At 44.2% G+C, this 23,786-nt stretch overlaps 1 protein-coding gene across 3 annotated transcripts; it reads right to left on the bottom strand.

The window, feature by feature from the left end:
- Positions 1–436: 436 nt before the first annotated feature.
- On the bottom strand, positions 437–23,786 carry zgc:162200 (uncharacterized protein LOC558638 homolog). Of its 3 annotated transcripts, none has more exons than XM_052057986.1 (10): positions 23,565–23,786; positions 21,928–22,165; positions 20,335–20,547; positions 20,100–20,252; positions 17,911–18,387; positions 15,642–16,511; positions 13,310–13,489; positions 8,847–8,998; positions 5,283–5,643; positions 437–3,377 (listed from the first exon to the last, which is right to left on the bottom strand). In XM_052057986.1, exons 2-10 carry the CDS (start codon positions 22,117–22,119, stop codon positions 3,372–3,374), a joined length of 2,604 nt encoding a protein of 867 aa, XP_051913946.1. In that variant the 5' UTR covers positions 22,120–22,165; positions 23,565–23,786; the 3' UTR covers positions 437–3,371. The 3 variants fall into 3 exon arrangements, with proteins under 3 accessions (XP_051913946.1, XP_051913944.1, XP_051913945.1); XM_052057984.1 differs by lacking the exon at positions 23,565–23,786 and adding an exon at positions 23,062–23,508; XM_052057985.1 differs by lacking the exon at positions 23,565–23,786 and adding an exon at positions 23,073–23,191.

The raw sequence follows: 23,786 nt of genomic DNA, 5'->3' as shown, positions 1-23,786 counted from the left end.
TCAGTACAGTAACAAAGTACATCATTAGTTTTGGAGATGCAACTAAGTAGAAATACTTTGCTTGATTACAAATACTTGGTTATGTCCCCGAAAAGTGTACTCTAATACAACAATGACATGCACTATCACTTTTCGAGGGTAGTCTACATAGGTACAGTAACATAGTATAAATATTTTGTTATTGAATTAATGTAGACTTTGGGTATGCATAATTAAGTATTTAGTAAATTTACGTATGTTGTAAAGGTAAATAATGAACAATTGTTAAGCGCCTGCTCACACAACCTTTTTCCCCTTATAAAGCATTCATCAATAGTTTTCTTTTATATTATTTCTAAAAGTGGAGGGAGACTAACAAAGAAATAATTTTATTGCTCAGTGCTACTGTTATGTGTTTACAGTGCATATGACAAACATCCTGACTCTTGACAAAGAATTCAGTCGGTGTACACTGTACCGTGTTGGTTTGCTTTATTCTGGTTTGCAGGAGAATGAACAGACTGGGCGTACAAACAAAACTGCAGGAGTGTGTGCATAATGCACTTGGGCTATTTATACAGAAACCAGAGCACATAAATACAGCAAAAAAATCCTCAATAGAAATTAAATTACATTGATTTAATTAAATAGAATAACAAATTCGTTTTGCCTTCAAAAGTTAGAACACTCTTGTCAAATAATTTCACTTTTTAGCTAGAAGTTGCACAGATGAATAAAACCAAGTCCCCCCTCGAAGCAAATATCCTTACAATGCCTCCCATGCCGTTTGTTCTTGTGTGTAATCAGGATCACAACGGATTCAAAATATATAGAGATCATTCATTTCGTCAGTCATTGCTTTGTCAGCAAAAACACACCCAAAGAAAAGTGGTGAAAAGTGAAAATATAATATCTACCATATTCAGTGCTGCGCAGTTTCCACGTCATGGGGGGTGGGGGGGAGAAGACTTCAATCTTCAGTATTGCAAAGCTATATTAAAGGAGGCTACTCTAAATCTTCAAGTGCAACAAAAACAAATGGAGTGATGGTTCACATGTTTATGTCAGACAATCTCCAATTTAAAAAAATCCCTGATTGCTCTGGAAAAGGAATCATTTACCACCTCCTCTAGTGGGTGGTGACCTAGCTACAAATGTGGTGAACTGCAAGTTTGTGTTGGTGCTTCAGAAGCAATTGAACAGATTGATTCTTCGGTTCTTTACAACTCTGGGTGACCATTTCAGTTCAAAGTTACCAGAATCTCAATTTGATCTCCCAAATCATTTGAGTGCAATGATGGCAGTACAGTAGTTGAGGGGGGGGGAAATATCCCATGGGTGAAAGTTTTGACACAAACCCATCACACCATTCGCATAGCAATTATTATATGTGATTAAGTGGAACACGTGGTCTTCATTTACAGGATTAAATGACAAAAAGAATTCATAAGCTCCAGTGATACGCTGAAAAACACACACACAAAAAAACAGCAGTCTCAAACAGCAGACAAAAACAAAAGGCACAAATGAAAGAAATTAACAGGAGGTGGCCTCTATTGGCTTTGCACTCGGTTTTTGTTGTAACAGTTATTCCCAGGTGAATAATTGTGACGTGTCAACATGTACATTTACTGTGTGTCTAGTCTACCTTGTGACTTTTACTGCATTTCGTGATCTGAGCTCCAGCCAACAAAGAACCATTTCTATTTTCTTCCACGTACTTCCTTTAAGTCAGACATGCTCGGCAACAGGGAAACACTAAACTTGACCGCAAAACTGTCCGCAGCTCGAATTGTAGATATCTGTAACTTCTCCTCAACTAGTTGAAAGCACATTTGGAATACCGTAGTTGGATTTGTTTTAATTCAAGATATCTATTAAGTAATTGTGACTACTAAATGGGCTTTCACTTGTATAGCGCTTTTCTACCTTTGATACCAAAGCACGATTCGCTCATTTACCAAGTGATGACGCAGCATCAGGAGCAACTGGGGAGATCAGTAACTTGCTCAAGGCTACCACTGAATCAACAGATAGAGCTATTCAAGACTGAATTAGAGATATCAGCCATTTAGTTATGTAATATCCTATTCCAATTTGAGCGATCTACATCCTTTTGAGTGGTCATTCTATCTGAAAAGGGACATGCAGAGAGATGCTTGACTTGAGGGAAATTCATTATTAAATCGCAAACTGGAGCTACAGATATCTACAAAACTGTTGCAAATATCCCTAATTAACATTGGAAATGTTCTTGTTAACATGGCAAAAGTGAATTGTGGACATATGCGACACATGAAATGTCAAGAGGGCTTGCTTGTTTGCCTTAGTCGTCGTCTCAGTGGACGGAACTGAAGATACTTTTCCTGACCTAGATGGTGACACCGCATCTCCTCTAAATGCACATCAAGCAACATCTTGGATGTTCAGAGGCGGGAGAAAAGGCAGATAGGAGACTCTGGAGATAAAATACAGCCGAGAAATGAGCAACATTTGCTCGACAAAGCTTTATGAATGGAGTCAGGAAAGTGAAAGCTTGCCCTTAACGATTCTGCTACAACCTTTGACGAATTGCAAATTGTGGGAGAACCTTCATGACTTTTACCAGTAATGGTGCATTTCAGATTGGAGACTGCCTGCAAAATAAAATGCGCATCTAAGATTTTCCTTATAATGTATCACAATGATGTATTTATTTATTGATTGATTTTCTACCTGTGGTGGAGAACTTTATGGCTCACTGTTCAAGAAAAGATTGTTTGCAGACAAATAGTTAAAAGGTTTGTGGGTCAGGCCACAGACGCATAACCAAACATTTTAAAAATGTGATTGGAACGCTTGTTTACTGAAGGAGCCCCGAGATAAATAACAACAAGCTTGTGACTTATTGGAGAACAACAGTGTCAGTAAGGCTGCATTGCCGTGTAAAACAAACTTGGGGCAGGGTGGCGGGGGTCACATGGTTAAGCTGAAGGCAAGATTGCAAAGACGTATCTCACTTAAGGAGATTTTGGCTTGAATGGAAGGACAGTCAACACAGTAGATGAATGGAATAAATACTGTCGATGGTAACTCACAGCACAGCCTTGATACACAAGACCAGATGGAAGTTGAGACCACATAGGACACGACACAGTCAATGACTTCACTTAATAATAATATTAAGAGTAAGAATAAGCAGCGCATATTTCTCTTCATCCTCCTCCAGGCTGCATGCAAGCGAGTCGGATGAGAGCTGTATTTTACTTTTTAAAAGTCCATCTCTGCGGGGAAAGCAGCAGCACATCTGGGATGAACAGGATGTCTCGAGGCAGGAAGGGAGGAGGGAACCGGGGAGTCAACATGAAGACGGGTCCTTGCGGAGAACACAGGGGTTGGTGTAATGGAGTGCTTCAGCGCTATAGAGACAGGATGAAACACACACACACACACACACACACAAAAACAGTTTGTCATAAAACACTTATTTGTTTAACACTCATTCAGGAGTCTAACGCAAAGGGCTATAATCACCAAAGTTAAGATTTCATTTGAATCTACATTTCTGAACAATTTATTTCGAAAGATCTTAGATATTCTTAATATAACTAATTTATTAACTCATTCAGTGCCGTAGCTGTTCCAACCGGTGACCGCCACTGACATAATGTATTTGTCATGTATATTTTTCATGGGGTAGGCGTGTGGAATAGAGTTTCCTCTGGTCACTGCTTCTGTTGCTACAGACCACAATCGTTTGTGCATCTAGAGAGGTCAAAATGCTCTAAAACAGCTCATGATATGGGGAACCCTGCTTTTGAATGGATGCCATTACTATGAGCCCATGTGGCTGTACTTGGATCACAGGCGCGAACAGTGGGCGATGGAAGGGGCGTGTTGCGGCCATTTAAAAGGCTACACGGGTTCGCGTCTTATGTGCACACATTAAGGATGTCAAACGCCAGACTATCTTCGATGTCTGATAAGATGATCTTTTGGTCTGAGGCAGGTTGAGAGTGGATTTGTCCTAATAATTGGGTCCGACCAATCTGAGGTCTCAGTGAGTCAATGTCTCTGTGAACTCTGATGTGAACGTAATGTAGCCAATTAAACAAGTGCCTTGATTGACGAACGAGGACGCACCAGTAAATTAAACTAAACATGTCTTGACTGATGTCACTTTTTTTTTGTCTTTTTCCCAGATGCTAAGATGTATTTTCTCAGAGGCATCATCATCTCACAATGCTCCAGCCTCCGGTCCTCTTTAGAATCAGTGAGGTGCACATCCGGGAGTGTCTGTTTTTATTCACTTTTTGTGAGCCCGCACAAGATTTCTGCCTGGGAACACCTGTTGTGACATGGATGGTGGGACATAATCTTAATGTGTGAGATGCTCTGTGGAACAGGCTGCATACAATGTGACCCAAACTGTTCACGGCCTGATTTTCTTATTTATATTCTTCTTAGATTTGTGGGGTCTGTCACTGATCTTTTAAGATCAGCGAAGAATCCTTATGAGCGTACCCGGGCTAAGAGAACTGCGATTTTCGGCTTAAATATTGTATTGACGCATCCCTTACGAAGGAACAAAGAACATTGATAGCTGCACGAGTTCCCTGACACTTGCTGGCTCCTTAACATCATCGCCTGCGAGCCAGTCTTGATTGCGAGCTGTGTGCCCGAGCAGAGGGAAGCGCCTCTGCTTTGCTACTGGGGCGCCGACTGGCACTCACATGCAAGTCTGACGAGCGCCGATGCTCTCTACAGACGCCAGGAATCCTGCTCCTGCCTGTTGGATCGCTAGCAGGGTGCGTTGCACCTGTCCGTGTCTGTGGATATTTCGCATTTAAATGAGCTAAGAGCGCATCTGACTGAGACGCTGCCGATGGGTGTGCCGATTTAGACCTGTGAGCCAACGGTTGCTTTCTTCGCACAGAATTATCAAGGCGGGGCTTTTCTCTAGGTTCACTCCATGCTTCGAGCGTGTTAGGAGAAGCATGCAAAGCTTTAGACGAGGTTAGATTCTGGACAGCAAACAATGACGACTTGGGCCTGGCGGAGAACGCGGGTACGACACGGGTTGTGATGAATGTGTCCTGGCGCGTGGGGACCGACGCTCTTCGGCCTGACGCGGCCTTTCTCACGTTTGTCTGAACCACCGACTCGCTGCTCTCAGAGCTGATGGAGCTCTTACGCGTATGGGAGGAACCGGCGCTTAGCTCTGACTGAGAAACATCACTGACACTCCGACTTCGAACAAACGTGGCGTCTCGGGGAGGAAGACACTTGCTTGTCTGACCGCAAGGAGTGAGCGGGGTTCTTACTGGGCTTGTGTGGAGGCTTCGCGTGAGAGCTCGCAGGTGGTGCGTGGCCATGACGGGAACGCTGCTCCCCAGAACGGGACTAGCGCGAGGGCTGCTCCTCAGGGGCACGCGCGCCGGACTGTTTCTGGGGCTGCGTGGCGCCCGTCCCGATTTGGTGGCCAGCTCCTTGGCTCTGGAGCGGCGAGGGCTGCTGTTCAAGCTGTGAGGAGAGTGGGGGGCCTCCAGATCCTCCAGGCGCTGAGTTAGGGCCAGTTTCTGCTGGATGGCCATGCGAAGCAGGGAATTCAGTGTCTTCTTCTCATCCTCGGCGGCTGCTAGCTGCCTCTGCATTTCATCCAGCTGGGTGACATACTGGTCGCACCTGAGAGACGCACACGCCATGAAAAGATGCAACATGCACAAGCGACACAAAGCTGTTGTTAAACAACACACACCTTAACCACTGGACCGTGAGGCATGCGCTGCATGGCAAACCTTTTTAGATTAGACATAAATCGCACAGTTATCAAAAGTTAATAATGAACGTTAATGGGTTAAAAAGGAACAAAAAGTTGTTGACAAACTGTGTAGCATTCCTTCAAAACCCAAAAGAGTGAAAACTGACCGATTACTTCCTTACTGTTTAGATTTCTTTTTCAATCCAACACCAAAACAAGAACAAAGAACAGATTTTTCACATTTCAACTTTCGGCTCAACTCAAGACTATGAAATGAAAAACCGAATTTGAAAGAAAAAAAAAAAACACCTGGTCGGGTTTCAGTGACACGGAAGGTTGGTCACCACCAGCATATGTAAACATATGTTTGATTTTTAGCCACCACACTTAATGTTGTTTAGACAGGAATCAGCATCCTTTTAGAAACTAAACTGAGAGCTACTTCTTGTGTACTGAAGAATGAAATGGGCAAACAATTTGAGGCACACACACGCACACAGTCAGCCAGTCCTCCATTAAGCGCCTTCAGCTTGTCCAGAATGGTACTCGTAAGAGGGAGCACATAACTCCTACTCTGGCATCCCTTCACTGGCTCCCCATTAATTTTCGAGTTATTTTCAAGAGCCTCCTCTTTGTTTTCAAATCTCTGAATAATCTCGCGCCACCTTACCTCTCTGAGCTCATCCACCCCTACACACCTGCCCGGCGCCTCAGGTCTGTGGACCAGTCTTTGTTAGAAGTACCAAGAACTAAACTGAGGCTCACAGGGGATCGAGCCTTTTCTGTTGCTGGTCCCTCTCTCTGGAATGACCTCCCACTGAACATTCGGCAAGCCTCCTCGCTGCCCATCTTTAAAGCCCTCCTCAAAACTCACTTGTATTCTTTGGCGTTCGACTCAGCATGACTTAGATTTGTTCTTGATTTTACTGCTTGGTGCTTTCTACCGCCTTTATTACCGATTTGTCTTACTGTTTATTGTGTATGTTAAGTCGCTCCGTGTACAGCACTTTGTATGCAGCGATGGCTGTTTGAAAGTGCTCTATAAATACTGTTGACTTGACTTGACTCCTGAAATTAAATATCTGCTCAAATGCCTTTACGTTCTTTTTAATAATGAATGATATTTATCTGTGTGCAGACACTGATCATCCATCCATCCATGATCAGAACAGCCTATCCTCACGAGGGCCAAGGGAGTGCTGGATCTTATCTCAGCCGTGTCTTTAGGCAGTCGGCAGGGTACACTCTGAACTGGTAGCCAGCCAATTGCAGGGCACACATAGACGAACAAACCATTCACTCGTAAATTCATCTCAAGGACAATCTAGAGCAGTGGTTCCTAACTTGGGTTTGATCGAACCCTAGGGGTTCGACAGAGTTAAGACACAACCGACTCAACATGTCAATTAGTTATGACATATCCGCTTGGCCATCACTGGCTGGTTCATTTTGTGCACAAAAAAAAAAAAAACTTCTACATAAGACTTATACTAAGTGTATTTACTTTTTTTCTGTTTTTAATAAATCATTTTTATGTCTTAAATTTGTTAAAAAAATAAATGAAATAAAATAAAACATTTTTATTTTTCACGGATGAAGGGTTCGGTGAATGTGCATATGAACTGATTGGGTTCACTACCTCTAACAAGGTTAAGGACCACTGATCTAGAGTGTTCCATTAACCTAACAGGCATGGGGAGAATCTGCAAACTCCACGCAGGAAGGCCGGAGTCGAACTCTGCACCTCTGCACTGTGAGAGGGACGTGCTAACAAGTCGATCTCCGTGCCGCCTGCCACTGATCACATCAATTATTTTTCATAATAATCATCAACAATCACTTCACAATGCAGGAAAACAAGTTGAATATAAAGTGCAACACTATTTCGACAAATGTTCGCAACATTTCTAGGAAATTTCAATGTTCCATTAATGGTGAGCTATTTTTAGAATCCTCCCACAGGCTACTCATGTGGCATTGTGTTGGTGACCGCTGATTTAAAGGAACAAGACATGCGATAAGCACAATTTTCCAGGTAGATATTTGTCACAAATAACAATTTCTGTGAAATTTACTTTTAACCACAAAATGCAACCTAATACATTACCGAATCATCCATCCATCCAAACATTTCCCATGTTTTTGGAATTTGGGAGGAAACCAGAGTGCCCGGAGAAAACCCCGCAGGCACAGGGAGAACATGCAAACTCTACACAGGAAGGACGGAGCCAGAATCGAACCCTATGCCTCTGCACTGTGAGGCCAACACGCGAACCACTCGATCACCGGGCCGCCATTACCTAATCAGTTAAACATTTAACTCACATCACATTCAGTCCTGTGGTCTATTTCTCTCTCTCTCTTTTTTTAACATTTATTTTTTTCAATCTGAGCAATAATAATAATAATAAAATAAATATGTAGAAAAAAACAGTCCTTTCTTTGTTAAATTATTTTAAAAAAACAGTATGAGGCATGCTTTTAATACACATTTTTTGATTGCCATGTAAGAGTGGAAAAAATGAATAATACAAGGATCCCTTGCACCAAATTAGTCTGAACTATTTTCAAATTGCATTAAAGCAACAAACACTACTCATTCACAAGAGGGCGCTACAAAACATTTTAGCAAACAGGAGGCTCATTCTAAAACGTTGCGTGTGTCAGGAGACCTTGACAACTGTGTATGCTCCAATCCCTCTTAGGTGTAATCAAAGACACATCGGCAATGTTATGCAAGGAAAGTCCGAAAATGATTTGAAACTTTCCAATTCACACGACAGCAATTTCAAAGCACCATGCCGATGGATTAACAGAAGATGCTCGTGATTATCGTCTAAAATATTGCACTGATTGTTGTAACACAGTGCCTCACATGAGGCCGCTCTCCCGTTAAGGTGACCTGGCTCAGAGGGACAAATCTGCACACGGCAGGGCATGTGGTTTGTAATCTTCACGTGAACCAGTGGATTGTCCATACACGAGCGTAACAAGCATCATAAGCTTATTACACAAGTGGTGCAAAACGCTGCACCGCAACCACACAACCATTACAAAGCAAGAAAAACTCTCGAGAGGCAGCCACGACAGCGGTAGTGTTATTCATAAATGAAAAGAAGATTCTTACCGACTAGCAAACATGACTCGGAGTGAAGAGAAGGTGGCTGCATCTTCTTTCAATGCTTTGAGTTCATTGCGGAGTTTCATCATGGTTTCAGACACCATGCTCTTCTCGGTCTCATACTTGCTTTTTAAATTGGACAAAGCCAACTCAGCCGTCTAAAATAAAAAATGCAAATGCACAATCGCGTCACCATTGTAATACAAGAAACAAAGAATGCATTGACTGGTGTTTTTGCTTTCCTGTGCAACGGCAGTGCAGGTTTGAACACGAACAATTTGTGCACGCAGTTGTGCTCCCCAGCGGACAACTTTGTGTTCTCTAATGCAGCACATACGACACTTCTGAGGGACCAATCCGGACAACTAATTGAGCATGAACAATTGTTAGTACGGCTGGCTTGCCGACTTGCCTTGAACACGGTCAATTTATGAAATGAATCATGTTGCTAAGTGAAGATCCACAATTAGCCCAAACTGTCCATTTTGTCAGCAAGTTGCATTGTCATTGTCTGCTTGTAGTTCATTACTATTCATTCATTCATTTTCCGATTCCGCTTATCCTCACTAGGGTTGTAGGGGGTGCTGGAGCCTATCCCGGCTGTCTTCGGGCAGTAGGCGGGGGACACCCTGAACTGGTCGCCAGCCAATGGCAGGCCACACAGGGACGAATAATAATAATAATACATCACATTTGTAAGCGCCTTTCACAACACTCAAGGACACTGTACAGCCAAGACCAATAGTAAAACACAGATAAAATAATAAATAAAGAAATCAAGATTTAAGGCGGGTAGGCAAGTCTGAATAGGTGGGTTTTGAGCTTTTGAATAAGGAAAGAGAGTCAATATTACGAATGTTGGGAGGAAGCGAGTTCCAGAGTTTGGGGGCAGAGCGACTGAAGGCTCTGCACCCCATTGCACTGAGACGGGCAGATGGTAGAAAAAGGTGGAGGGAGGATGAGGACCTGAGTGAGTGAGAGGGAATGGAGATTTGAAGATCTGACAGATAGGGGGGCGCAAGGTTATGGATGGCTTTGAATGTATAGAGAAGTAATTTGAAGTTGATTCTAAGTTTGACAGGAAGACAGTGGAGCTGTCGGAGGATGGGGGTGATATGATGGAAGGAGGGGGTTCTCATGATGATCCGGGCTGCTGAATTCTGAACAAGTTGAAGTTTATGGAGGAATTTTTGATGGACACCGAAGAGGAGTGAGTTGCAGTAGTCAATACGGGAAGTGACGAGACTGCGAACAAGGATAGCGGTGGTGTGCGGAGTGAGTGAGGGACGGAGGCGGTTTATATTGATGAGCGGACCGGGTAATGTTATTGATGTGGGAGTGAAAGGATAGTGAACTGTCAAGGATGACACCCAGACTCTTCACCTGGGGGGAAGGAGATATAGTGGCATTATCAATTGTGAGGGAGAAACTGTCGGCTTTGTTTAGAGTGGATTTGGTACAGACGAGTAGGAGTTCAGTTTTATTGCTGTTTAGCTTGAGGAAATTGTGGGTGAACCAAGATTTCATTTCTGAGAGACAGTGAGAGAGGGACGAGGGTGGGAGAGAAGCGTCGGGTTTGCTGGAGAGATAGAGCTGGGTGTCATCCGCAAAGCAGTGAAAGTGTAAGCCAAATTTGCGGAAAATGTTTAGAGTGGAAGGAAGTAGACAATGAAGAGGAGCGGACCGAGGACAGAACCCTGGGGAACACGAGAAGAAACGGGGAGGGATTGTGAAGTAAAAGAATCAAGTTGAATGAACTGAGAGCGGCCAGTGAGATATGAGTGGAACCAATGTAGAGGGGTGTTGGTGATGCCTATGTTAGAGAGTCTATTGAGGAGGTTGGGGTGAGAGATTGTGTCGAAGGCTGCACTCAGGTCAAGGAGGATGAGGATGGAGATAAGGCCAGAGTCTGCTGCCACGAGAAGATCGTTTGTGATTTTTATGAGGGCTGTTTCAGTACAGTGACGGGGACGGAAGCCGGACTGGAATTGTTCATAAAGACTATTGTCGGTGAGGTGGGAGTGGAGCTGAGAGGCGACAGTTTTCTCCAGAATTTTCGAAATGAAGGGAAGATGGGAAATGGGGCGTAGGTTATTGAAGTCATTGGGATCTGAACCAGTTTTTTTTTCAGGATTGGGGTGACAGCTGCAGTTTTGAAGAGCACAGGAAAAATTCCAGTCGACAGAGAGCAATGGATAATGGCTGAGATGAAGGGAAGCAGAGAGGGTAGGCAGGATTTGACCAGAACTAGCTGACAGGAGGAAGTCTTGGATTTAATGATGAGGTCTGAAATTAATGAGAGATGGGGGAGTTCAAAAGAAGAGAACAGTTTGCAAGCGGTGAGAGGGTCAGATGAGGGGAAAGGTACAGACGAGCCCAGATGCTGGTGGATTCTGTTGATTTTTTCATTGAAAAAGAGGAGAAGTGCGTTGCAGGTGTCACGAGAGTAAAAGTGAGGTGGTAGGGAGTCAGGAGGTTGAGTGATTCTGTTCCAAAGGGAAAAGAGAGTCTTAGTATTTCCAGCATTGGAGCAGATGAGTCCGGAGTAGTAATGTGATTTTGCTTGAGAGATGGAATCCTTGTAGAGGGATAGTTGAGCTGCATAGATCTCCTTGTGAGCAGTGAGGCCGGTTTTCCTATAAAGTCTCTCAAGCTGCCGGGTTTGGGATTTCAAGGAACGTAGATGAGGGGTGAACCAAGGGGCAGACCGAGTAAAAAGGACAGAGCGGGACTTGACAGGGGCGAGCGTATTGAGGATGCTGGTGAGACCAGAGTTATATCAGAAAACCAAATCATCAGGAGTGGAGTCAATGTCCGGAGTCAGGGTGGTCAGCCATGCAGTGAGAGAGTCAATCTTATTGTCTTTAATATTACGGTAAACGGGGTGAAACGGAGCAGTTGAGAGCTGGAGTGTAATGTTGAATGAGATAAGGAAGTGGTCCGTTATTGGAAGTTCGTCAGCAGTACAGTTGGAGGGGAAAATACCAGAGCAGCCGATCAGATCCAGGGTGTGACCTTTGATGTGTGTGGGAAAATCTACAAATTGATCAAAACCAAGACTGTTAATTGAAGAAGTGAAGTCAATGGGGAGAGGAAGAGCAGTGTTGTCCATATGTATATTAAAATCTCCCAGGATTATTACATTTGGTGACTGAGAGGAGAGATGGGTGAGGACAGTAGACACTTCATTTAAAAAGTCGCGGTGGGGTTTGGGGGAGCGGTACACTGTGGCAATAATCGTGGGGATGGGTCCGGATATTTGACAGGCAAGGCATTCAAAGGAGGAAAGTGGCGGGAGAGAAACCGGAAGTACTTTCCACTTCTCGCGGTATACTATCGCGAGACCTCCTCCGCGACCAGAATCGCAGGGATTGGAAATGTAAACAAATCCCGGGGGAGTGAAATCGTTCAACTGTGAGAAGTCCCCGGGAGTTTGCCAGGTTTCATTCAAGCAAAGAATGTCAAGCTTACGGTCCGTCAGGATATCTTGAATGAGATTACCCTTCCCAGTAAGCGAACGGATGTTAAGTAGCCCGAAGTTGACGGCGGCAGTCTCGCTGCTGCGGGGGCCGTTAGCCGACCTAGCCAAGCCGGCTAACGCACGATGGTCGATGGATCGGCCGGCGTTTCTGGATGGCCGACGGGAGGAAGACCAGAAGGAGATGATGGTGTTGGATCGGTTGAGGCAGAAGCCCCAACGAGACCCACGATGAATATATTTCCGGGAAGGAAAGCGAACGATGTCCGGGAGCCGGTGTAGAGCAGGAGGGGGGCCCAGCCATTGGAAGCGGAGCCGAAGGAGCTCGGCCACAGAGTACTGGAGCAGACCCTTGACAGGTCGATGGAGGAGCGACAGGTTGACAGGTAGGACGCTGAGACGCCGGGACAAAACAGTCGAAGACAGTTGAGAGTGCGAGGCAGGCGTGAATGGGGGCTGGGTGGAATGACTGTGAGATGATGATAGTGATTCCATGCGAAACAGTAAAACAATCGAGCTTAAAAACACCGTAAAACACAAACGTTTGTGGGAGAGCAGCGGCAGCCAAAACGCGCCAGCGTTCACTCTACCCGGAAGTCCCAGCAACCATCCGCGCTCACACTCACACCTTTGGACAATTTAGAGTGTCCAATCAGCCTGCCTCGCATGTGTTCGGAATGTGGGAGGAAACCGGAGGCCCAGGGAGAATAGGGAGGCCGGAGCTGGAATTGAACCTCGTACCTCTGCACTGTGAGGTCGACGCGCTATCCACTGGGCCAATAGGCCGCCTGTTCATTAATAAGAAACAAATAATAATAATAATAATAATAAAATCACGGGGACACTTAACTAATATGCATTTCCAATCGTAAAACACCCTTTATACAATGAACATGAAGTTCCAACAGAAAATATCCGATTTTTAAGAGGGTGAAATGGAGAAGTCTCAAGTGTCGCACCTGATGGTCTTGCTCCCTCCCTGTGAATGTACCTGTTTGTTGGCCTTGAGCACCGTTCTGAGAGTAGCAATCTGTTCTCGCTTGGTGCTAAGAAGGGACTTGAGCTTGAGTACTTCCTCCAGCAGGCTTTCAGCATCCCTCTCCATCTCCACACTGCTACTCAGCCCCGAGTAAGGCATGGCACCCCGCTGGCGACACAGGTCCACTGCCACCTGAACGTTTAAGGGCAGGTTCACATCAAGTCGTACACGAGGGTCCAGAGGGTATTCAAATCAATCTCAAACAAACACACAAATCCCAAACTCTGTGTCAAGGTGAGAAGACCCATTAAACCCTTACTGTAGATGTTATTGTGCTTGCCTTAGCATCAGTTTACGTGTGGTTTTGCAGTAATGCCCAATATCCAGTGGAAGCCGCACCGCTTAAGCGCAGTAATCCATTCCATTCAAACCCACACACAGCCACGTGTCAACAAGGAATTGGATTTGGGCAGACACGAGCTATGCAGCTCCATTTAACAGTCTGAGCTGAGCATTAGCAGGACGGCACTTGTGAATGCGTAACCACTTTTGCTGAGAACAAAAGCCCTGCTTTCACTGAGAGAGCATTTCAACACTCGAATATCAGCGAAGCATCAGGAGACAATTGGAAATACTGCGCGTCATAGGGTTGCATATTGTTGAAGATCTCATAAATCAATTTGATTTCAATTCTTTATGTTGTGATTTAATGTTGATTATAATGTCTAGATCTCTCTTCCTCAACTGGCGGACCACGATCCACGACCGGACCGCCGACCTCCTCTGTCCGGACCCTCTGCAAATTGTATAAAATACAAAATTATGAAGTGATTTTTACGTTATACATTTTATATTTTTGGACTATAATCTGCGCATTACCGCGATCGCTTGTTAAAATGATCCGTTTTATTATTTGTGTGCACGAACAGATGTATTGCAGAGGACGCAGCAACGCGACTGTGTGTGTATGTTTGACGAACTGGCTCATGCTCATGGCTGAGCAGGGCATGTCGGCGATAACGATGCGCTGATTGGCTCCTCTGAACTTAAGGTGTGCCCATACGTAAGCGTCACGCATTCAAAATGGATGATTGTGTCAGGAAACAGACGCATGCGCGACACCACAGTGTGCTCACAGCTTCAGCACAGGAGAGCCGCACACATACAATTAGACGAGACGAATCGCGGGAGGTTTCGATTGTGTGCAGTTTTGCTCCCCTTTACCCGGGGATCTTTGCAGCTGTTTAACAGCAGAACACCGCAACATGGTAAATGAACATCACAATGGCCTTCCTCAAATAATATTTGCATGCCTCAGACATTGCATTCACCTTTAGTGGAAGAACAGCACTGCACATTCCTGTGCTCCCTTGTGTCAGTATTTAAAATGGTTCTTAACTCCTCTTCTGATATATTTTTCAGTGATTTCAGAGGGGATGTGAAAAGGGAATTGTACAAATGAAAATAATATTTTTGTTTTCATGTTTAGTATTTATTTTAGTAAAATGAGTATTTTGTTTTGCTTTTCTTAAATTAAGGGAAAAAGACAACTACTGTTTAACAAAGTAAAAGTAAAAATGTCTTATTTCCCTAAAAGGGCTATTTCTATTATTAAGCAGGCACAACTTAACAAAATAAAAGAGTTCCTGTGCCTCAACACAATACCTCTCATTATTTGCTGTGTACTGGCAAAGTGAATAATTGTTATTTTCACGCACCCCATTATTGGTTGGTTGTGAGGAGTGTTGATTTGTATAAGCTTGGCTTGACCGTACTAAATGGGCATATAGCCCTGCTCCCCATGACAGCCGTGCATGGGACCGGACCTTGGTCTTACAAAAAAAAAAAAGTGGACCTACAGCCTTTCTAGTTGAGGACCACTGGTCTAGATGTCTATTCAGTAAGATCGATTGATTTTTATGCCCCATCTAAATATGCGGTACGTCAGGTCACATTTATCAGGAATAAAACATCTGAAAAAAGACACAATAATCACCTATTTGTGGATATGGCGCAAAACATGACGGATTGTCAACTTCATATTATTTTTTTCTTCCTGGAAAACATTAAACACTCCGTTTTTGGTGCACTCTGAATAACCGAGCGGCACATTTGAAAAACGCTCCGAATTTCCCAATGGTCTGAGTGAACCAGTGCACGCTTGGAGCGTATTGCATTCCCATTTATTTCAAATGGAACATTCCCTCAATTTATGGATGTATCAGTTTACAAATGGGCTCACGGAACCAATCAAGTTCATAACTTGAGGCTCCACTTTAATCGTTAGTTGCGGCTCTCATTTCTACCCACCGATAAAAGCGTGTTATGAAGAGGGCCGCCTTACCCGGAGGTGTTTGATCTGGCATCTGATGACCGCAACCAAATTGCGGACATTGGAGGGGTCCCTGAAATCCAGATTGGGGGAACCGGGGCAACTAGGAGAGTCAACGGAGGACCCCGAACTGTCCACCTCGCCCATAAACTGCAACGCCGCCGCTTTGGAGATGAAGGTGTCATTGGCGCGTGGCTTCTTCTGGGAGGTAGGCGGGGTGGAGATGTGGAGCGGCCTTCTTGCGCCAGCTCCGCCATGTGCCCTGGCGCTTTCACGGTAATAGTCCAGCGTGACCCGTTTGGGTGTCAGGTTGTTGCACACGCAAATGTGGTGGTAGAGGTTGGACAGCTCCTCAGAAAAGGCGAGCAGCTCTTCCTGCGCCACGCTCAGATGGCCTTCAGAATCGCTGGCCACTTTGCGTGTGGCTCCAATCTCAACCTCCAGTTCACTGATCCGCTCCTGGTCCTGTCTGCTGGACTTGATGCACTGGCGAATCTTGTCAGCCAGCTCCTGGGCCTCCGATCGCCAGCGGTCCTTCTCCTGTTTGTATCGTTGTTCCAGGGTGTTATAGCGAGTGCCCGCTTGAGACAGTTCATCCCGCAGCTTCAGAAGCTCTTCGCTGGCCGAACGCATACGTGCCTCCAGCACTTCTTTGCTCTTTGTGTCGACCTCGTAGTCAAAGACGACGTCAGCAGCATCCGCAGTCCTGGCCTCCTCTTCGTCTGCCTCCTGGTTGTTTTGTTGGCGGCTCTGCACAGCCTCCAGCTGTTGGGTGAGAGACCCGACTTTGTCTTCGTGCTGACTCAGTGCTTGCTTGGACATCACCAGCTGCATCTGCAATTCTTCCACCTTGCTGACGAGACTCGACTTTTCTCTTTCTGCCTGTGTACACCAAACAAAAAAGGGCAAGCAAGAATATTAAGTACAGGACTTGCTGTATGCCCACTTCAGGAGTTGTGATTAACTGGAGACAAGACATGTCCACATTGATCAATCATATCAAGATTATGCAGTGGAAGTAGAGAAAAAGGATAAGTACACATGCAAGACATCTGTGTTTTGATGACAAATGGACCTCATAAGCAAACTAGCAATTCACTCAAAGGGTCAGTTGTAAGCGGAGAACAGAATTTTACGTCAATCATTTATAACAGCACAAAAGAAGAGGCTTCTGCGTGACACGCTTTACCCCCCAACCACTTTTACACTCACATGAATTTTTAATGTGAAACAGTGGCTGACCCCATTCGCTCCAAACGTCTGCTAGTTTGCCGCTTGTTCACCCAACCCCCACTTTCAGAGCCTCATTAAAGATGGATTTCCTTCACGGCGAGAGGGAGAGTAACTCCAGACGTTAAAGTATTCTCCAACATCCTTTTGTTAATTAGAATTGCGTTGCGAATTGACATTTCTGGCCAAGATGTACAATATTAATCTGCATGTAACCCAAACACAATCTCTTTTGCTCTCTTTTACACTAATGCACAGCGGATGTGGGCTAAAGCAGGAAGTAAGTTATTGTTGGCACTTGAAAGTTCAAGACAAGAAATGCCTTTCATGTGAAAAAAAAATGAACTGCACTTTGAGTTCATTTTCTGCTTAAATTGGCATTTCATCTTTTTACAGATTAGGTATTGAGAAATGGGTGAAAAATTACACAACTAGATGCACAGTTGACATCATGATTGGCCGGAGAAGAGCCGAATCAAATATGTTGCCTCTCTGGCAGAGTCAATCAAAGTATACATTTTTAACACTTTTTAACTTTAGAGAGACGAGAGTGTTTTGTGTGTGTGTGTGTGTGTGTGTGTGTGTGTGTGTGTGTGCGTGTGTGTGTGTGTGTGTGTTTCCAATGTGAGTGATCTGTCAAGCCAGATTCTGGACTAGTTGTCGTCGATGAAATGTGCAGCAGAATCACGAGGAGACAGAATCTTGGTGGGGTGCTCATTTCGTGGAAGAAGGTTACTGTTGAAGCTCACACAATTTTGCCAATGTTCCCTGATGAATATTAGTGAACCTCTTCTGATAAGTTGACATGGTAGTGTGGAGGGAGGAGTTAGAAGTTCAAATCATGATCTTTTCGGCAAACAAACGGGCAAAGACGTTACTGACCGCATGGGTTATCTTGTTGATGTAAATCATGAAAAGTAGGAAATATCAATGATAAATAGACACCGGATAATTTAGCAGAGCATACAACTACAGCGTTCGACCAGCCGTCGTCCTGAGCCACGGCGACAAGCGAAAACTGAAATGCTGTTGACAATGTCCGCTTCCTTACCTGAAGGAGTTGCTGTTTAAGTTTCTGGCTGTCTGAAAAGTGGAGCTCACTCAGGAGGTCGGAAACAAGACCAGAAGCTGGAGCGCGCAGAAATATGTCACTGTTGCGTGGAGTGGCATAACGTTGTGTGACGCCATTAGTTTTGGCGTTGCCGACGTGAGCCGAATTGGGACCGGCGTCCTGGTCATTTGCCTGAACGTTAGACTCTCCGGTGCGGCCCTCCTCCTGGCTGTCATTCAGGTGGTCCAAGTGGAGCTCCAGGTTGCCCAGAGAATCAAAAGGGTTCAGAGTCAAAGCCGAGAGTTCTCGGCGGAGACTGTTTTTCTGCTCCCTCTCCTCCTTCAGGGATTCCAGGACCTCGTCCAACTGATGCTCGGCAATCTCGCGCAGCCTCGCGGCCTCCCCCATCTGGGCCCGCAGCTCCTCTTGCTCTTCGTTCTTTTGGTTCAGCTCAAGCTTTAATGATTCAAACTCCACCTGGAATCCAAGTAGTTGGGCTATAATGAACATTTATTTTAATAATCATTGATTATTTTGATCATCAATGAATTGGTTGATTAAAAAAAATATCAACAACACGCTTTCATGCACCCTGTAACCTGATAACATGATCTGCGGCCCACTGTCGTAACCCCATGTGCCTGAAAGGGTTAAATGCCATTCCTTTGTTCAAAAACGGGACATTATCAAACTGGAAGTGCAGAAAATACAGAAACAAAAGTGATGATGATGATTCAGCTACCAGTTTGGCACAGGTAACGTTTCAGAAAATGGGCAGTGATGTTGATCATTCTTTTCCAATGAAAATTTCTCGTTTAACACAAGGAGAAGGAGCCCTTCTTTCATGGACGATGACAGAAATCAGAGAAATTTCAGAGTTGAGAGGCTGAAATTCCAAAGATTTGGATGATTTTAAGTTAAACAATGTCACCAAATGATTGGTTGATCATCACATTAGTTGTAGATTATTTTGATAATTGATTAGGCGTCGATCAGGCGGTTAACTTTCGCATCTTCACCAATCAAATATTTCGGCACGCTCAAAGAGTCACGTATTTAGGCGCTAACGTAAAGGCACAACATGTCAAATTTTTAAACTGTCAATGTTGCACTTTGTGGAACATTACTATCTTTATTTACTGTTCAACTCATTCAGTTGCTTAAAAGAAGACACACCATCGATGTTGAGTTGCACGAAAAAGAAGAGGAACATTTATGGCTGAATGGACATTTGAGAATCTTTCATTTGAGGGGCAATTTCAAGTGATTATGCATCTCGTTTTAAATGTCGTTAAAGGTGTTCCTGTTCACACAAAAGAACCGCAGTTTGTTGTTTTTACATTTTGTTTTGCTTCCAAAAATAAACCAGTGACATTTAAGGGTAGGAAGGCCATGTCCCAAGCTGTGGTTTTTAGCATTGTGTTACACCCTTACCTGTTCAGTTGGGTTTTTTGCGTGTCACGTTGGACGTAACGATTGCAATGTGGTTGTCATAGTGCTCGTACTGGAGCTAATTACTTTTTTCCTAGCCTGGAAATAACTCTCAGCCAATAACTGGTCTGCCAGGTGTCCTTAACACAAGATAAGAACTCAGCTGGTTGTGAGGTTGTGTCAACAAACAATGTGCGGCAGCGATAGCAAAGCAGGGTAAGAGCAAATCAGCTTTGCATTATGAGAGGAGTGGAAGAAGAAAGTAGCAACTGAACTCTAATAACTTTAAAATCACTCCTTTTTTACAGATATGGAAGAATGTGTGCCCCTGTGTATTATATTAGCTGTCTGTCTGTCTGTCATTACTGCATCTTATGTTTGTGAATTTTTTTTTTTCACTGCCAACATCAGCACTGGCGATATTTTGAAAATTATGTCTTGCACTTAAATATACAACATGTGCAATTATTTTTGTTGAGCATTTAGTTTTATGGTAAACTTTCACCAGGGTGTCACCAAACATCTTAAATCTCGTTCAGGGAAGGCAGAACAATATACAGGTACACGTCACACACTAGCTGCAATCAACAGGGGCACTCGAGTTGCTTTCACAATGTAGGAACATCCAAACACACACGACACTGTTGAGTAAATTCATCTTTTGTCTTTGATTACAATATTTTTTATGAACGGGAGAAGTCAAAGTCCCATCCCGTATGTATACGCAGCATAAAATGTAAACGTAAGTGATCGCTGACCTGGTTTTCCTTGAGCACAGACACTTGCTTTTGAAGAGATGTGTTCTCTTCCTCCAGCTCGCCATTGTCCTGCAATTGGCGCAGCTCACGCACTTTAAATTCCTTCATCTCATCCCTCAGGTGCCCTTTCTCTGCCTCCAAACACGCACAGTCCTGTGTAGGACAAGCCACGCTCCAATCATTTCTGAGTATGACATAGTAGCACAAGGGACTTACTCTCACTTGTAAACGGTACCTTCTTTAGCTGAGTTGAGACAACCCCAAGCCTTTCAATCTCCGCATGGGCATTTCCGAGTGCCAGTCGTGCTTGCTTGAGTTCTCCCTGGACTTCTTCCAAGCGCGTTGCCATGGCAGCCTCCTTCGATGCCGTCTCCTGCAGCAGACTCTCCTCCCGGCATTCTCCATCCGCGGCTGCGCGCTTCTGGCTACTCACAGAATCTGCAAAGGCCTTTCAACAAACAAAGAGAGTTGCAGAGCGAACATTCAACAAGGCAAGTCAAACATATTTCATCGGGCTGGAGTTGAAGGTTCTAAGAAACCAAATTTAAGACCACATCTATCAAATTTAAGACCCATCATTCACACTACATGAAAATTCAGAAGCTCACCTTTATATCACAATACTTACGTGTACCACTACAACATTAGTGAATTTCTCTAATTATTATAATTATTATTAATAAATATTTTTGGTTGCAGTGACTGATGGTGTAGTGGTACACTCGCTTGACTTGTGTGCGAGCAGCGCGGGATCGGTTCCCACTCAGTGACGGTGTTATTGTGGGTGTGAATGGGTGTCGTTCTCTATATCTGCCCTGCGACTGACTGGCGACAAGTTCAGTTCATGGGGTTGTTTGGCTTCCGCCCGAAGTAAGCTGGGATAGGCTCCAGCATCGTCGAGCGACCTTCTTCAGGATAAGCGGTGTTGAAAATGTATGGATGGATGAATGGTTGGATTTTTGGTAGCTGACAAACTTGTGCTCCTCACTTCAACCCAATTGTTGACAATAATTTACAAATGAGCTGTTTTGTCAACCAGAATTATCCAGGATATGAGGCTCAAAATACTTTTTACTCACCCTGAGGACAAAAAAGAAAAAAAAGATCAGATGCTAAGCGCTTGATCATAATATCAAATACCATATCAATAGCACTAGGGTACTCTGCCACACGTAGTAAAACATAATACAACACATATCAGTTTCTGAGGCTGAAAGAACATTGGCATCACTGCTAACTGTTAAGTGTGCTCAACTGTAAACTGAGAAATGGTGATATAAAGATTTTAATTCGCAACATACGAGCACGCACTACTTTATTTAAGCCATGCCAAAGCCAACACACATTATCAGCCCGGATATCAGGTTATTTTAAAAAATATATGGAATTCTTTCGCGCAGCACATTTTAAAACATAAAGAGCTCTGCAGAACATGCTATGCTGGAATGTAAACCAAGTCTTTATTCCTTCACGTTGACTATCCAGAATGATGCCATTTCGATCTTTCATGTTATCAAAAGAAGAATTTTGTTATTTTTCTCACTAACTGACAGCTGATCATCATCAGTAGCAGTCCTTGCTTTTTAATGTCCTCAGCATCTCACTAGGAGTGTGAAAATGAATCTGAAAAATGTGAACCTGAAAAGACCACGATGCATGCTGATCAGGATAAGGCTCATAATACAAATGCCATTTTTTTTCCGACAATGATTTCTGTTTGCGTCATGCAGTTGAAAGGTAGAACATCGGTATATCGAATAATGCGGTCTAAAAACAAATCAATTGTGTTTGTATTATAAATAAACCAAGAGGCCTTAGGCACTCCTACCTCTTTGAGCTGCTGCAGTTCCACTTTGAGGGCTTCAAGCTCCTCTTCCAGTTGCTGATTTTTGATCTTGAGGGCTGAACTCTCCTCCAGCACCACCAGCCCATAGCGGGCGGCCTGCAGCTTCTCCTCTGTGGCCTCCTGGAGCTCGAGAGTCAGGCGTACCACTTCAGCTCTGAGGTCTACGCTCTCCATCCCTGCTCCTGTGACCTCCTTTACAGCCTCACTCTCATTACTCCACCTTAATACAAAAGCAGAAAACACACGTTAAATGACTTGAAGACAAGAAATGTAGCCTGTTGTAAAAGAAAATTAAAGGGTGTCCCCACTATTCTCGACACCAAGGAAATATCTTGACATGAACAGTAGGTTTTTACATCCACGGATTAATCATGTAAAACTGATACAAAATAGCAATGGGGAAGTACTGATACCAGTTATCATGACAAAACCAATACTGGGCCCTTTTCAAATGTACAGTATTGGTGAAGGCTGTTGATACCAGCTAATGGGTCAAAAAAATTACATTGAATAACTCCCTTTTGGCAGTAGTTGGTGTCACACTGTGGCAAATAACCATGTGTCAAAAAGAAAGAAAGATGTTTGCTCAGAATTATCTGTCAATATGTTCACTGAAACTGTATGGCTCAAAAGCAATAGTGGTATCTCGTGCTTGCCGATAGAGAAGAAAAATATTCGATCATGATATTGGCCATTTTATATTATAACCAAATACCAAGATATATTTTCAGGTATTCTATTTAAAAATTATACTACACACGACGACTACTTACCTTTTTCACTTTATTTTGAAGTGACATTACACAGAAATTACCAAATGAGAAATGCATCCAGTAGTGCTGCTATATAAAATTATCTTTACATTATTATTACTAGCAGGCTACTCAAGTAAAGTACAGTAACCTAAAAATGCACTTAAGTACTGGGGGAAATTATTTGTATTTCCACAGCTGCAAAGCGTGCACCTTGCAAGTAATGGGCATTAAACACAGCGAGTATAACTACTACTATCCAACAAGACACATTATTTATAGTACAGAAATACGCATATTTTCCATGCCATGACAAAAAAAAACGTCCATGAACGTATGCCATTTGGGTGGGGCAGACGGTCACAATTTGCTCACATCCTCAGGATTCACCGAAGATGGAAACGCCAGCTGCCTACTCGTTGTCCGGCAGTCGAAACCCGCTCGTGTGTCCGGTGGTGGTTTCCCCTTTGCCACGACCCAGCTTCTCAAATGGCTGCTGTCATCGGAGGACATGCCGAGCTGCGGCCCTTTTTAAACACACTAGGCCAGTCTGTCCGTCCGTCTGTCTTTCCATCTGAACTATTCGACCGGGAAAGGGAGCGTGAAAGCCCGACGCGGAAACGCATGCTGATCGGACAGCTAGCAAGTAGATGTTAGCCATTACGCGACGGAAATACTTGACGCTCCAAGCAGAACGCGCTGCGCGGATGGAAGTGCAAAGTGGGTGTGCAGGCGCCATTGCTTTCTGCTGTTTCTTAACGTAGAAAACGCCGACAATTCAAGGGATTCATATTGGCGTCATCCCGCTCCGACACGCTCATTTAGCAAAGGATCGATACAACATGGGCCAAACAGAATGTTACAAACCTTATGTTTCCCCCCACCAAATTGTGACTCGGGTCAAATTGGTAATTGCTCGATGCTCCCGTGGCGTGGAAGCTGTCAGCGGGAGATTATCCTACGCCGGGGGGCCGGAGCTACCGCGTATCCGCTGAGGTCCCTCGTTTTGCCGGGTTGGGCTGGAGTCTCGCGGCGAGGTCGAGCCGACTCGAGTGAGCCGAGTGCCCTCCTGCCGCGTCAGATGCGCGC

Source organism: Hippocampus zosterae, chromosome 2 (assembly GCF_025434085.1).
Source record: "Hippocampus zosterae strain Florida chromosome 2, ASM2543408v3, whole genome shotgun sequence".
NCBI lineage: Eukaryota > Metazoa > Chordata > Actinopteri > Syngnathiformes > Syngnathidae > Hippocampus > Hippocampus zosterae.
Note: the sequence above shows the minus strand (reverse complement) of the source record. Positions and strands in the feature narration are given on the sequence as shown.

What these genes read in the sequence shown, in the direction of transcription:
- zgc:162200 (XM_052057984.1), bottom strand. Translation starts at nt 23,210, where the DNA reads ATGTCCTCCGATGACAGCAGCCATTTGAGAAGCTGGGTCGTGGCAAAG. An exon ending in CCTGAGGATGTGAGCAAATT is followed by an intron (nt 22,166 to 23,061) that starts GTGACCGTCTGC and finishes TTTTGTATTAAG; the next exon opens with GTGGAGTAATGAGAGTGAGG. An exon ending in GCCAGATCAAACACCTCCGG is followed by an intron (nt 13,490 to 15,641) that starts GTAAGGCGGCCC and finishes TTAAACGTTCAG; the next exon opens with GTGGCAGTGGACCTGTGTCG.